The sequence below is a fragment of the Pelophylax lessonae genome (genome assembly GCF_965119305.1).
Source record: "Pelophylax lessonae genome assembly, chromosome: 4".
Taxonomy (NCBI): domain Eukaryota; kingdom Metazoa; phylum Chordata; class Amphibia; order Anura; family Ranidae; genus Pelophylax; species Pelophylax lessonae.
In genome coordinates, this window is record NC_138771.1 from 144,227,009 (window position 1) to 144,241,265 (window position 14,257).

General features: G+C 40.7%; 1 protein-coding gene across 2 annotated transcripts in view; it reads left to right on the top strand.

The window, feature by feature from the left end:
* The first annotated feature begins 4,885 nt into the window (after positions 1-4,885).
* The window catches only part of LOC309553828 (TRPM8 channel-associated factor homolog), a 37,728-nt gene continuing 28,356 nt past the window's right edge, over positions 4,886-14,257 (top strand). The window contains exons 1-2 of one of the 2 annotated variants that reach the window (XM_082255282.1): positions 4,886-4,955; positions 11,991-12,612. In XM_082255282.1, coding sequence (XP_082111408.1) covers positions 11,996-12,612 — 617 coding nt within the window. In that variant the 5' untranslated portion in view covers positions 4,886-4,955; positions 11,991-11,995. Of the gene's footprint in view, positions 4,956-5,167; positions 5,272-11,990; positions 12,613-14,257 lie in introns of those variants that run through there. The other variant, XM_082255281.1, reaches the window with a different exon arrangement.

Consider the following 14,257-nt stretch of genomic DNA (forward strand, 5'->3'; position numbering starts at 1 on the left):
GATTGGGGCAATAATAGTCGAGAAATTTCTAATGAATTTCCTAAAATAATTGGCAAAACCCACAAACCTTTGGACCCATTTCCTGTCAGAAAGTGCAGGCTATTCCCAAATTGCTGAGACCTTCTAAGGATCCATGGAGATCCCCTCTGTGGAGATTATGAGTCCTAAGAACTGGATAGATTGTTTCTCGAACTCGCACTTCTCTGCTTTGGCATATAAGCCATGGCTTCTTAAGGTAACACTTTTCTGACGTGCTATCGATGGAGTTCAAGTGAGGCTGAGAAAATTAGCATGTTATCCAGAAAGACGATTAAGAACAGGTCAAGGTATTCCCTGAAGATGTCATTCACAAAGTTTTGGAGTGTCGCGAGAGTGTTACATAGCGCATAGGGCATCACAAGGTACTCAAAGTAACCAAAGCGTGTTCGGAAGGTAGTCTTCCACTCGTCATCTTCCCTAATACAAACCAGGTTGTAGGCCCCCCCATAAGTCCAACTTCGTGAAAACCCGAGCTGTTCTGAACCTTTGGAAAAACTCAGGAATGAGAGTGAGTGGGTATCTGTTCTTTATAATAATTGTGTTAAGGTCCCTATAATCAATGCATGGTCTGAGAGAACGATCCTCCTTCTCGACGAAGATGCCGGCTCTGCAGGCAAAGAGGAGGGGCGGATGAATCCTTTGGCTAGGATTTTCATCTATATATTGTCGGAGGGCTGCAGCTCCAGCTCAGATAAGGGAAAGAGTCACCCGAAGGGTACTTCTGCTCCAGGTAGCAACTCAAAGGGGCAATCGTAGGACCGATGCGGGGGCAGAGCATCATCACCTTTCTTGTCAAAAACATCAAGGAAATCAAGGTAGGCTGAAGGGACTGCATGACTGGGTGTAGGTTGCATGGAGAGACACATTGAAGGGTTGACAGGTGTGGGGACACCACAGTGTTGGCGACAGAAGGAAGATTAGAAGATGATTTCTCCCTTGGGCCAGCTGATTTGTGGGATGCAGGCCCGCAGCCAGGATATCCCTATCATGGTTGGGAATATAGGAGACCTGATGACGTCAAAGCAGAGTAATTCCTGATAGCCTATATCCATGGTGGCAAGTGACAGGTCCAGAGCTGGGAGCAGTGCCATCTGTTAAATGTACGTCAAGTCTTTGTTCCTTTAGTTTAAGGGGTATATGCAAGTTCTTAGTGAGGTTGATGTCTAAAAAGCAACTACAGGCTCCAGAGTCAACGATCGCCCGCAGCTTGAATTCCTTTCCAGCCACCTGCAGAGAGATAGAGAGAATTATATGAGTGGATACAGTCCCAGATATCTGGAGGTACGAGGGGTGTGAAAGGCTGGACTTACTTAGGTGAACAGGACAACTGCAAAGAAAGTGGCCCGCAGCTCCACAGTAGAGAAAAAAGTTACCTTGTCATCTGCTTGCTCTCTCTTCAGGGGTTAAAGCAGGGCGTAATAGGCCAAGTTTCATGGGATTCCCGTCAGAAGTATTGCTAGACTGGGGAACAGAGACTGGGATTGTTGGTCCTGGAACCTTTGGCATTACCCATGTGGGCCGGACGATCCAAGTGCGTTCGGGCTGTCACTCCCACAGCCATCGGTCTAGTTGGATAGAGACTTGGATGAGATTCTCTAATAATGCGGGAGCCTCAGTCCTAGCCAACTCGTCCTAGTCTCATGTAAGTCTAGCCGGAACTGGTATTTTAGGGCGGCATCATTCCACCCGGTATCAGCTGACCAGTTTCAAAACTCCACAATATGATCCTCCACTAGTCATCTGCCTTATACTAGAGCACGAAGGGCAGACTTGGCGGTGGCAGTTTGCTGTGGATCGTCATATAGGGTAGCCATAGCTTCAAAGAAGGTGGCAACTGAATCCAGTACTAAGTTATTTTGCTCAAGGAGATTGTGAGCCCAGGACTGTGGCTCATCTGAGAAAAGTGAGATGATGAAAACCACCTTGACGGTCTCAAGCAAAAAAGTCTTTGGTTGCAGGGCAAAGTAAAGTTCACAGGCATTTTTGAAGGCCCTGAATTTCTGTCAGTCACCTAAAAAGCGCTCAGGAGTGGGGGCTCCGGAGGAGGTAATCCCACAGCAGGTGCTGCTGTAGCTGAAAAACTGGCCATGGGAGTGGAGGCAGTGGAGCTAGTAGCTGGGTTAGGATCCACAGGCGTGAAGGAGGTAGTAAGGGAGTGAAGGTGTCCTTCCAACTGAAGGTAGCCAACTTGTATGCTATGGACTGCTTGTGTAAGAGCTGTCATCTGCTGATATAGGGCCTCCAATGCGGAAGCACCTCTCTCGGCCTCAGACATCTTGGCTGGTTGATACTATCATGTACCTGGTGCTGGAAGCCAATGAATAGAGAGGGCTTCCCTTGCGGCTAAGTTCCAGACCCCCCTGAGGAAAAACAGGAGAGGTCAGGCCCAAAGTAGCAAGGGTCGCCTACTGGACTGTGTGCAGGAGGTTCCTGAGTACAGCTGGTGTGCTGGCATAGAATCAGCAGACAGGTGGCACCCATGAGGTTTTGCAGGACTCGGATAATGATGAGACTGGAGCGTGGTCAGAAGAAAGCCTAGGTCAGGAGCCAGGTGGGTATCAGAGCAGATGTGGTCAGGTGGATAGCCGAGGTCAAGAGCCAGTTGGGTAGCAGAATGAACATGACCCGGTGGATAGCCGAGGTCGAACACAGGAAGCAAGCAGGAGACAGGTCAAGGTCAAGCCGGGTTGGTAACAGGAGACACAGGAATATCACGGAGATAACGCACTGAAGGAGCTGAAATTCAACCAACAACTACTGTATAATCACTGGTAGGCTTTCTTATAAAGGCCCAGGTGAAGTGCTGGTAGAGATGCTGGGTCCTAGAGTCCTTCTCCTGTCGAAGTGCTGGTAGAGATGCTGGGTACTAGAGCCCTTCTCCTGCCGTTGGTGCCATGACACTGTTGCTGCAACTGCATGTGTAACCACATTGTGACCTAGAGTTTGGCTTCAATTTGTTAGTGTATCAAAAACTGTTAGATCACATTTCACTGTTCACATTTAACACTCCCCACCCCTTATACTGACAATGCTGCTGTACAATTTACCCTCTGAGCGCCTTCATCCAGAGTTTGGGGGGGGGGGGGGTACTCTAATACAGGAGGTGTGTCACTGGTCAGGTCACCAGGTAAACACAGGGGGGAAAAAGCCTAAAAATAAAAGTAATGCAGCCACCACGTCTAATGATTGGAAAGCTGCAATAAAATACATTTTTGGTTTTAGGTGTTATACCACTTTAAGAAAACAAAATGGAACTATAAGCCTGTCAGTACTGTGAGGCCTTTATCACATTCTTCAACTGGTAATATGAGTATGTGTTAAGCATGAGAAGATAGAAATGAAAGAGGAGCTCTAGTCGGTTCTATGTATAATAAAAGTCAGCAGCTACAAAAATTGTAGCTACTCACTTTTAACAAACACACTCTCACCTGTCACACGATCCAGTGATGTGCTCACCCAAACCATCACTTCCCTCCCCAGCTCTTCATCCTGTCTTCGGGTCAAGACGCCAGCATCTTCACTGTGGGCAGCCAACTATGACTCCTTGTTGCTTCACGTGTGGCTGCACTCTACACATGAGCGAGCCACGCTGGTTCTGCAGTGTCCTGGGACCTCTGACTTGTCCCAAGAGGCTGTGGAGGAAAGAGGAGGGGGGGGGGGGACTTTTGCTCAATTTGCCTAGGTGGCTGGATCAGAAGTGGGAGCGGGTACCAGTCAAAATCGGGTACCTACCCCCCCCCCACACACACACACACACACACTCCAAATGACACTCCAAACATGGAGGAGGAAATATGGAATTTCCCCTTTTGGGTGAAGTTACACTTTGGAAAAACAATTAAGCAGAATTCTGCATTTGTAGAATGAAGTAGCCAATAGTGTTGTCTTGTCAGGTAAAAGGGAAGGGGTTAATGGCATGAACTCTTGATCCCCAATTGCACCAGACAATAAGAAAGTGTTGAAAGTTTACCGTGAACGTTTAACTCCTAAGATAATTATGGGTAAGAGTATTGCCAGATTACTGTACATAACATTACTCAGATTAAGGTATGGATGGATTGATATACAGCCTTACTAAGCTGGTGTGCACTTTTTTAGAGGTCTTCTAGTGGTCACTTGATAGGTTGGATACTTTTTCTCTTCTTTCTCTAACACTGTGTGGTCCTCAATGATGCAGGTGCCACATCTCTGTATCATCACACTGTAAATTAAGGGTGGCTTGGTGATACCCCCTAAGAGGGCAGTAGGACGCTCTGCACTCTTAGGTTGTCTTTAGTCTTCTTGGCTAAATGGCGCTGGGCATCAATCAACCCAAAAGACTTCAGGCATTTTGTAGAAAAAAAGACAGTACCAGAATGAAAGGTAACATTGCCTCCGCCTGAGTTGCTTTGGATTTTACGCACCTTCTAGCGGACTATTTAATTTTAAAATAAATTTGCCTGGAGTTGTGCTTTAATATCCTCTGTGCATTTGCTGTGATAATTATCAAGGGTTAATGCTGATCAATCTAGGCAAATTATTAGTATAGATTTTCTGATAGTTTAAATGGGTCCCTTGGTGGAGTGTATACCCAGTTTGGTACATGAGTGTCTAGTTTTAATATTGTTCCTCCACCTCCAAAGCACAGTTGGCATTTTCTGAGAGACACTTCAAGTGCCTGTGAACACAAATATCAGAGAGTCACCTCTGCATGCTAGCTCCATTACTGCTAGACTCTATAGAGATAAACATTGTTAAAATACAGATTCAACTTTATAATTAGATTCATCAATCTGCAGTTGTAAGCAAACGTGACCTTGTGTTACAATACACAGAAGAATACTGTAGAACTCTGTAGAATTTGCTCATTGTTAGTGCATCAGGACAGAAGTGCAGTGGACAAAAGTCTATAGTTTTAGGACCAGTAGCTGGATACAGTAAGTTGAAAGTATTTCTGATTGCTTTTCCTAAATTGTTTAATATTTAATGTTGGCATTGTGGCTGTTGTTATTGGTGATTGCTTACTAGGTCCTGGAATAATTGTGTATTGTGCATTGCTGCATATGTGTTGGGAGTTCTGGGTTTGTTCCAATCTGCATATGTAAGTGGGCTGAGCGATCATAATTGGTGTGGTATTTAGGAGGAGTAGCAACTCTGTAGAGCTTACTCTGTTGAGCTTGCTCATTGTGAGTGCATCAGGACAGAAGTACAGCAGACAGCAGTGCATAGTTTGAACAGCAGTAGCTGGATTTGGTAAGTATAAAATATTTTGACTGCTTTCCTTAAAATGTGTAATTTTTAAACTTTGATATTGTGGCTGTTGCTATTGGTGATTGCTTACTAGGTACTAGAGTAGTTGTGTAATATGCATTGCTATGTGTCGGGAGTACTGGATGTGTTCCAAATGTTTTAAATTCTTTTATTAGAATTCCACAGAAAAAAAACAACTTGCATAACAAATTCCATAATTTCCAAGAAAACATTTACAAAACTCAAAAAATAAATCCAAACACATACTATAATTATTCATATCACCCCCAAACCCCTTCACATATATACAAAGGTCCCAACCTTTCCTCCCCATACAAATACAAAGTCACAGTTTTCTACAATAAACTCCACAACCACCCACATTTTGTATATACAGTACATAAATGAAAAAAATATCCCTACTATATATTATCCCTCCACTGTACCCCTACAAAAACACAATACACTACTATTTTATCCTTCCACACTTTATCTCCACAGATCCTCTCCATTCACTCCAAACAATAAAGAAAATATAAATCAGCACAAAGCAAACCAAAACCTAATATTGCCAAAAATGAGAACATAAAACATAACAAAAAAAAAAAAACATAACTAAATAGACCAATACCTCCACTTTTTACATTTCCAAATATCTTGTGCCTTATCATAACTAGAGTTGAGCGGACACCTGGATGTCCGTGTTCGGTGGATTCGGCCGAACTTGAAAAAAAAAGTCCGGGTCCGTGTCCCGGACTTTTTCCGAACTTTACCCGGACACCGAACCCCATTGAAGTCAATGGGGACCCGAACTTTTAGGCACTAAAATGGCTCTAAAAAAACCAATGGAAAGGGCTGCAAATGGCAGCAAAATGTAGTTAAGAGCATGGCAAGTGCTCTTAAAAAAAAATTCCCCTTTAAATTAATGTTTTAATAGCAGATTAGAACAGCAATCTGTAGTGAAATATAGCTGAACACTGCACACAACAGACTGATAAAAATAGATTTTTTTTCTCCCTCCTCCTCAGTGGGCTCAAGTGAGGGCAAAAAGATTGTTCACTGCACCACCCCCCACACAGCAAAATCAATGTAGACTGTCCCTGCCTAATCTCCAGCCTGGCCCTAATATGCTCGATAAGATCGTTCACTGCACAACCCCCCACACAGCAAAATCGATGTAGAACACTGACCCTGCCTAATCTCCAGCCTCGCCCTAAAATGCTCTAATAACTCTCCCTGCCTGCACTCCGACCTGTCCCTGCATTCTTTTCGGACACAATTTTTCACAGAATCACTGTCTATGAATTGAATCTATCTATGAATACTATGATTTACCGTGGTACAGGCTCTTCTCTTGTACTAGATGTGTTGACGGCTCTTTGCAGTCCGCGCCTGAGCACTCGTAATTTCATCAGTAGAGGATACCAGGGGAGGTAGTACCTTTGCTGTACAATTCAGAAACAGCCACAAAACTCTCATTTCCTCTCTTCCCAACTTACATGATTCATACATCACAATTTCCTACGTTATTTACTAACCCCAGTGAATCCTTCCACAAATTTTTCAAAACTCTTCCACATTTCTTTAGCAAAACCACACTTCCAGAATAAATGCACCACACTCTCCAGTCCCCTACATCCATCTCTTAGACACTCCTCACTGTCAATCAATCTCCTCCGTCTCTAAAACATTCTAGTTGGTAAACAATCATGCACCGACATCCATGCCACATTCTACTTCTGGTTCGTCAAATCCTAAGCACAAATCCTTTTCCAAACCTTATCACATTCCATTTCACTCAACCCACCAATCAATTCCATCTCCTCTTTGTTCTCCATCTACCCCATAACCTTTTTTGCTTTTATACCACATTTGCTTACTCATCTCACCCAAACCTTACCTTTTTACCCCTCTCTTACATAAAAACAAGGTGCGTTAACACATACTGGCTTCCGTAAATAAAACTCCCCCATCTTTCAACTCTTCCCACATATCGCATATCCCACATATATTTCTCATATCCTGCTATCTATCTATCATTCTTAGTAATCTTTACACACATCTAATATACTTCATTACCAAGAACTTTTCTAAACACACCAATCCTTTTTTCCCTATTCATTCCAACTTTCAATACTTTATCCCTCTTTAATTTTTCCATGTTGGATGACCAAAGGACACTAAAACAAGGTTTAAAAATCAGATAGAAAAACATTCACAGAGCTCTGTATTGTAAACATTACAAACAAATCACCACGATATTGCAAACTAAAAAATCTCTGTGTCCAAAAAGTTCTCAATAGTAAGGTCAGTGACTTTCCCAATAAATCCCTGTGACAATCACTTTTCTAAATATATGTGGAGCCTTTTCCCGCTTGATTGACTGTTTTAGCTGTATAGCAGAAAGTCATATCTCTCCGGTTAATATGGGAACACTTGATGGGGCACAGCATTGCACTTCTGAAGGTGTACAGAGGAAGTGGTGGATCCTAATAGGGCACACATTTTAAAGTACGCAGCATTTTATGATTGGCATGGATTTATTGTGATAATTATTTGACTTAGTACTGAGCACTGTTTTGTTTTAGCGATTTATTGTGACATTCACTGAACGTTTTTGCACACAGAGCCTTTTATAATATGCATTATTGTGGTGATTTGCTTGTAATGTTTGCAATACAGATAGCGCCGTGAAAGTTTTTCTATTTTTTTTTTAAAAAGACTGAGTACCTTTGTAGAAGCAGCTGTCTAATAGGGATTAATTGTTTTTTATATTTGGATTATAATTTAGTGGGCACACATAGCACGGGTTTATTTTTAATTTTATTTTCAGCACCTTCTCTGAGCAGGGAAAATAAAATGCAAAAACAACAAAATCAGTAACATAACGGATCTAAAGATAAGGGCTTTCCCTTCAAGAGAAAATTTTCAAGGCCAAATCATAATTTTCTTTAACACTTACCCTTACCCTTGCATCTACCCAAAATTCCCTTCCATGTTAATATATTTCACACCCAACATACTGTTGAAAGCCGACCATACTGTGCAAATTTCAGACAGTTCTCGATGAAGTGGACACAATTTGCTACGTGGGTGGCTCTGCTCTGTGAGGAATAGGGTAAATATAACAGCTTTTCCTCTGCCCCTAGACTTAACCTCCCTGGCGGTATGATTCTTTTGGATTTTAGGTGCTGAAAGCGGTACCATTATTTTGCATGTAATTCTTGTGAATGAGCAGCCCAAACCAACTGTATACATTTATTATATATATTATATATATGTATATATATATGTATGTATACATATATTATGTATACATATATTATATATATATATATATATATAATGTATACAGTTGGTTTGGGCTGCTCATTCACAAGAATTACATATATATATATATATATATATACGTATATATATATATATGTATATATATATGTATATATATATATATATATATATATATATATATATATATATATATACGTATATATATATATATACATATATATGTATATGTATATATATATATATATATATATATATATATATATATATATATATATTTGTGTGTGTATATACTGTATATATATATATATATATATATATATATATATACGTATATGTATATATATATATATATATATATACACATATATATATATACTGTGTGTATATATATATATATATATATATATATATACATAAAAAGTACAGTAAAACTGCAGGAAAGGGCACTGGGGGGCAATCTAATGTGAATTTTTTTTATTTTGAATGGTATCAGTGTGTTTGGTGTGTTTTACATTTGAATTTGCCGCCTGTTCCACCCCCCCCGGCGGACGTCACGTCGCCGGAGACGGAAGCCGGGGCTCGCAGACGATCGGCAGGAAGCTCCGCCGCCGCATACCGCCTGCATTCTTCGCTGGATCCCGGAGAAAAGGTAAGTAAAACCTCTACCCAGGATCCAGCGAACTTCCTAGCGCTACCCCTAGTGTGGCTCGGGGTTACCGCTTTTGGCTCTAAAATCTAACCCCGAGTCACGCTCGGGAATACCGCTAGGAAGGTTAAAGGATATCTATGGTCAAAATGCAAATACATTTCCAAATTGTATTTCAACTATTTTCTAGCCTACTCCTAATAATCTGAATGACCTTGAAGTTTGTAAACTTACTTTGTGAAGATCTCCACTCATTTAACTCCTTGAATTCTGTGACACGTATTCACTATTCCCTGTTTGCCTTGTTGATAGGCATTACTGTGTCACACATTTCACTGAGCCTACCTTCTGAACTATAGAGGTGCTGAGAGGAGGAGTTTCAGGAGGTGAAGTCATTACAGAAACCATTGCTTGTAGTACCTTGTACCACGGTACATAAGTAGGCCTTAGGAATTGAAAATAAACTGCAGATTGCCAGCAGACAGAACTCACAACATGAAAGGAGACTTTTCAAGTAAACTGATATTGGATCTTTAAAAATAACTATTGTTTATATTATTATTACAATACTGTTATAAAATGAACGTGTATGCTGTGTCCATAGAATTACTTTAACAAGTATACTCTTTCTGTGGATCCCCCCCTCCACGCTGCAAGGGTCCCAGAGTTCAGCTTTAAAAAAATATATATTTTATAATAATAATTTCAACTTCACCGTAGTAACCAACAGGCCAAGTTAGACAATTCCTCAGCACTTCCAGTATACTATATTTTGTATGCAGTGGGGAGATTTATCTTCTCTATTTGTCATGATGTCCATTGAGATAGAAAGTGATGGAAAATCCAAATGCCTACAGTTTGAAATCTTTTAATGGGGGTATCCGCTCCTCCCAAACTAGAGAGATTTCCTCTGGATCTCTGAAATCTCCCTAATGGTGCAAAAACCGTAAAAAAAAAAAATGACTTGTCAGCGCGTTTACCCACTCTTTAATCCATCCAAAATCTAAAAATAAAGTTTTGGCTTTATATAAACTTTAAAGACTTTTGGGGCTTATTCTACAAACAATACACATGGCGATAGGGATGTGTACAGTCCAATAGCAACTAATCAGGTTTCAGTCTAACATTAATTTTTATTAGTATGGGACTTTGAATATGATCATTGTTCTGAACTGCTCTTTAGCAGAAAGTAGAAGTCCAAGAAGAATTATATTACAAGCTAATGTGAAATAATTTCATGGAATGCACCCGTTTGCTACTAGTAACTAATGTCATTTACACCTAGATTAATAATCCTTAAGGAGTTATTTAACAATTTTATTTTACTTTGGAACACTTTTCTAGGCTGCAATCTGGATATGGTAACGTCAAGGAATGTGACTTTCTGTTTAACTGTTTAAGTTGGATGACTGATTGTACAATATAAAGCTCTATACACACTGGCTATGCACTGACTAATAAGTATCTTGTAGATGTGGTTTGACATTTGTCAGAGTTTTTAGAGCAGAATAGTCCATATTCACCTCTATGGTCAACAAAATATGTCCTAAAGTTGGCCAGAGATGGATCGAAATTCAGTCAGTTCAGCAGGGACCAGCTGGATTTTGTACATTGTATGGATGTTCCTGTACTGCCCACTGGCTGATTGAAAAGAAAATGTGTCATCTTTAGCCACCATAACCCCTAACCTTGAGCCCTAATATTTACCTTTCATTTAAACCCCTAAAGTCTAATTTTAACCTTAGCCTTTAACCCCTAACTATTCAAAATAACCCAAACCTTAAAGTTAGGGTTTGTTCTCAACATTTGCACATGTGCAGTCAGTGTAACCCAGTGCAGTCCCAATGCAAAGTCAAGGCAATTTGTCTTTTTCCTGTGGAGTTCTCACCATAAAACTTTGATTTGGCTGTCCCCTAAGACCAATCCCACAGCAGCCTATAATCCCCTGCCCTTTGCTACCCCACTATGTGATGTGACATACCCAGCACTACTGAGTTTTGGGGAGCATATAACTTACGCTACACATAAATTATTATTTATTTATTCTATTACAGGTATTTATATACTGTAGATCTGGCAATTTACAAAACACTTTACATATTGCGCATTCACATCAGTCCCTGCCTCCAAGGAGTTTAAAATCTAAGATCCCTAGCTCACACTCATACATACACATACAAGGGCCAATTCAGACAGGTTAGCCAATTAACCTACAAGCACGTTTTTGGAGTGTGAGAGGAATTCCACACAGGCACAGGGAGAACATGCAAACTCCACGCAGGTAGGTTGACATTGGAAACAACGACCCTAGTGCTGCCAGGCAGAAGTGATAATCACCAGTGCTAGTAATGCTAGCCATTGTGTTAATAGAGCACATGAGTATTTCCAAATCCCATTATGATGAGTATAAAAAAAAAAATGTTCTTTCTTGCTATGAATAAGAAATGTTGTCTCTTGATGTTATATTGTTTAATAATTTTTACAGCTTGACCATCTAGTGCTTTTTCTAGGAACCAATGTCAAGATACTATTGTACAGTATATAGAACAAAATACTGTAAATCTCTGCCATAGAAACGTACTTCTTATTTGCAATTGTATTGGAGTTACTTTTTTAATAGAATTTGGGGATGTACCTAGTCATTACTCAATCCAGTATGACACAAACTAGTATTCAAATATGTTTACACCAAAAGTGAAATAGTAATTTTTGGATTTTGATTGCTCTTTGACAAATACAATTTCAAACATTTAATTTAAACTGATCATTTATATTTTGCTAATAGGAAATATGACAGCTAAAGAAGACTACAGTTTACTTGTCCATGGCCTGGATAAGCTTGACTTCTCTGGAGACATCAGACCCTGCCAGCTTCTCCTGACTGGTGACACGGCCTTCCCAGTGCTAGTGACACCAGCACAACACGTCCTCTTGGCTGCCTCTAAGTATGGAAAGGGTAAAATAGTGGTCATAAGCCATGAGGCATATTTAAACCAACCACAATTCATGGATTTCCTGAAGAACGCTATATCCTGGCTGAAACCATCTTTGGAAGCAGTAATTGGTGTTAAAAACAATCTAGAACCCCTGGAGCAGACTCTGTCCTCCTCTGGACACAGGGTAGAAAAGGTGTCTGGTCTGAAGAAAGATCTAGGGGTGTTCTGTACTACTGGATGTGATGACAGCCAGGCAGAAGATGTTGTCACATTCCTAAGACAAGGTGGAGGTGTGCTTATTGGAGCCCAAGCCATGAATTGGTCTCAATCTCACCAACAAGAAAACGTTCTGTGTCATTTTCCTGGGAACAAAATAACATCAGTTGCTGGAGTGTATTTCACTGACAAATACGGAGAGAAGGGGAGCTTCGCTGTGAGTGAGAACATAACGTGGATTCCAATTTATCAAGAGTGAGTAAATAGTAATAATAATAGTAATAAGTAAATAATAATATAATACATAATTATCTCCATAAAATAATTTTTAGATTCTATTTATTGCCAAAGTAAAGTGATAATATTATTCCAGGTACCACAGAATCAAAACATTTCACTGCAGGAATCAGTGGATGTCAAAATATACACAGCAATGTAGGTTTCATTATTAAAAAGTGCTTTTAATCACTTCCGGAACGCCCTCTGCGTATTTACGTCGCTACTTTGACGTTAAATACTGGTGGTATGGCTAGCTGCCATAACCCCAGGTATTTTTCTACACGTCCAGCAGTCCTCTTTCACATAAAAGTGGTCCCAGCGGCGGATTCACCACGGATCACTTTTATGGGCGGCGGAAGAGGTGCCCATCCCCCTCCGGCCGCTTCCCTGTCGTTTTTTCCGCTTACCGGAGTCGGTCGGTAGTGGGGAAAATGATACGGTCCTTCTGTGTCCTAGGCAGGAAGTCGAGTTAGGGCAAGATGGCCCCCACTCGACTCTATGGCCCATTTTTTTTCCTGCTGAAAAAAATTATGTTTTTTACTTTTTTTTTTTTGCTTTTAAAGCGGAGTTCCACCCTGGGAAAGTTTTTTTTAATAAAAATACCCCCGGGACAGTCAGGGCTAGTGCATTCCACAATGGCCAGCCTCTGATCTGTCCCGGGTTGCACTTACCTTTTAGAAGAAATACTTACTTTGAAAATGTATTGTCCAGCGCTGCCATCTCAGGTGTGGGCAGCTTGAAGCCAGCGCGATCCTCTTCTGTGTCCTCTTCCGTCTTCTTCGGTCCCACGATGCACTGCACCGGCCCCGCCGTCACTTCCGGTGCCGCAGAGTCACCCCTGCACAGCTTCTGGGCATGCCCAGAAGCTGTTTAGCAAGGTATGACGGCGCCTGAACCGGAACTGACGTCGGGGCCGGTGCAGGCGCATTGATTCCTGTGAGCGATGACGTTCAGCTCCCAGGAATCATTGCAAGCCAGGAAGTGACGAATCGCCGTGGCCGCCGAGGGGAGGAAGAGGAAGTAATGTAAGTATATTTTCTTCTTAACGAGGTAAGTAAAAAAAAAAAAATTGCGATTATCCATTTGTTTTTCAGGTGACCCAGAGCAAGAAGATGGAGGTAAGTATAATTTTAGGGTGGAACTCCGCTTTAAGTGTAGATGTGAGATCTGAGGTCTTTTTGACCCTAGATCTCACAATAAAGAGGACCTGTCCTGCTTATTTCTATTACAAGGGATGTTTACATTCCTTGTAATAGGAATAAAAGTGATCAAAATAATTTTTTTTTAACCACTTTAAGACCGGAAGGATTTGCCCCCTTTTTGCGTTTCGGCACTGCGTTATTTTAACGGATAATTGCACGGTCGTGCAATGCTGTACCCTAATCAAATTGATGTCCTTTTTTTACCACAAATAGAGCTTTCTTTTGGTGGTATTTGATCACCTGTGAAATTTAGATTTTTTGCGCTATAAACAAAAATAAAAAAACGACAATTTTGAAAAAAAAAAAAACAATATTTTTCACATTTTGCTATATGACACTGTCAAAAAAAAAATATAAAAATAAAATTTTTTAAACATTTTAGGCCAATTTGTTTTCTGCTACATATTTTTGGTAAAAAA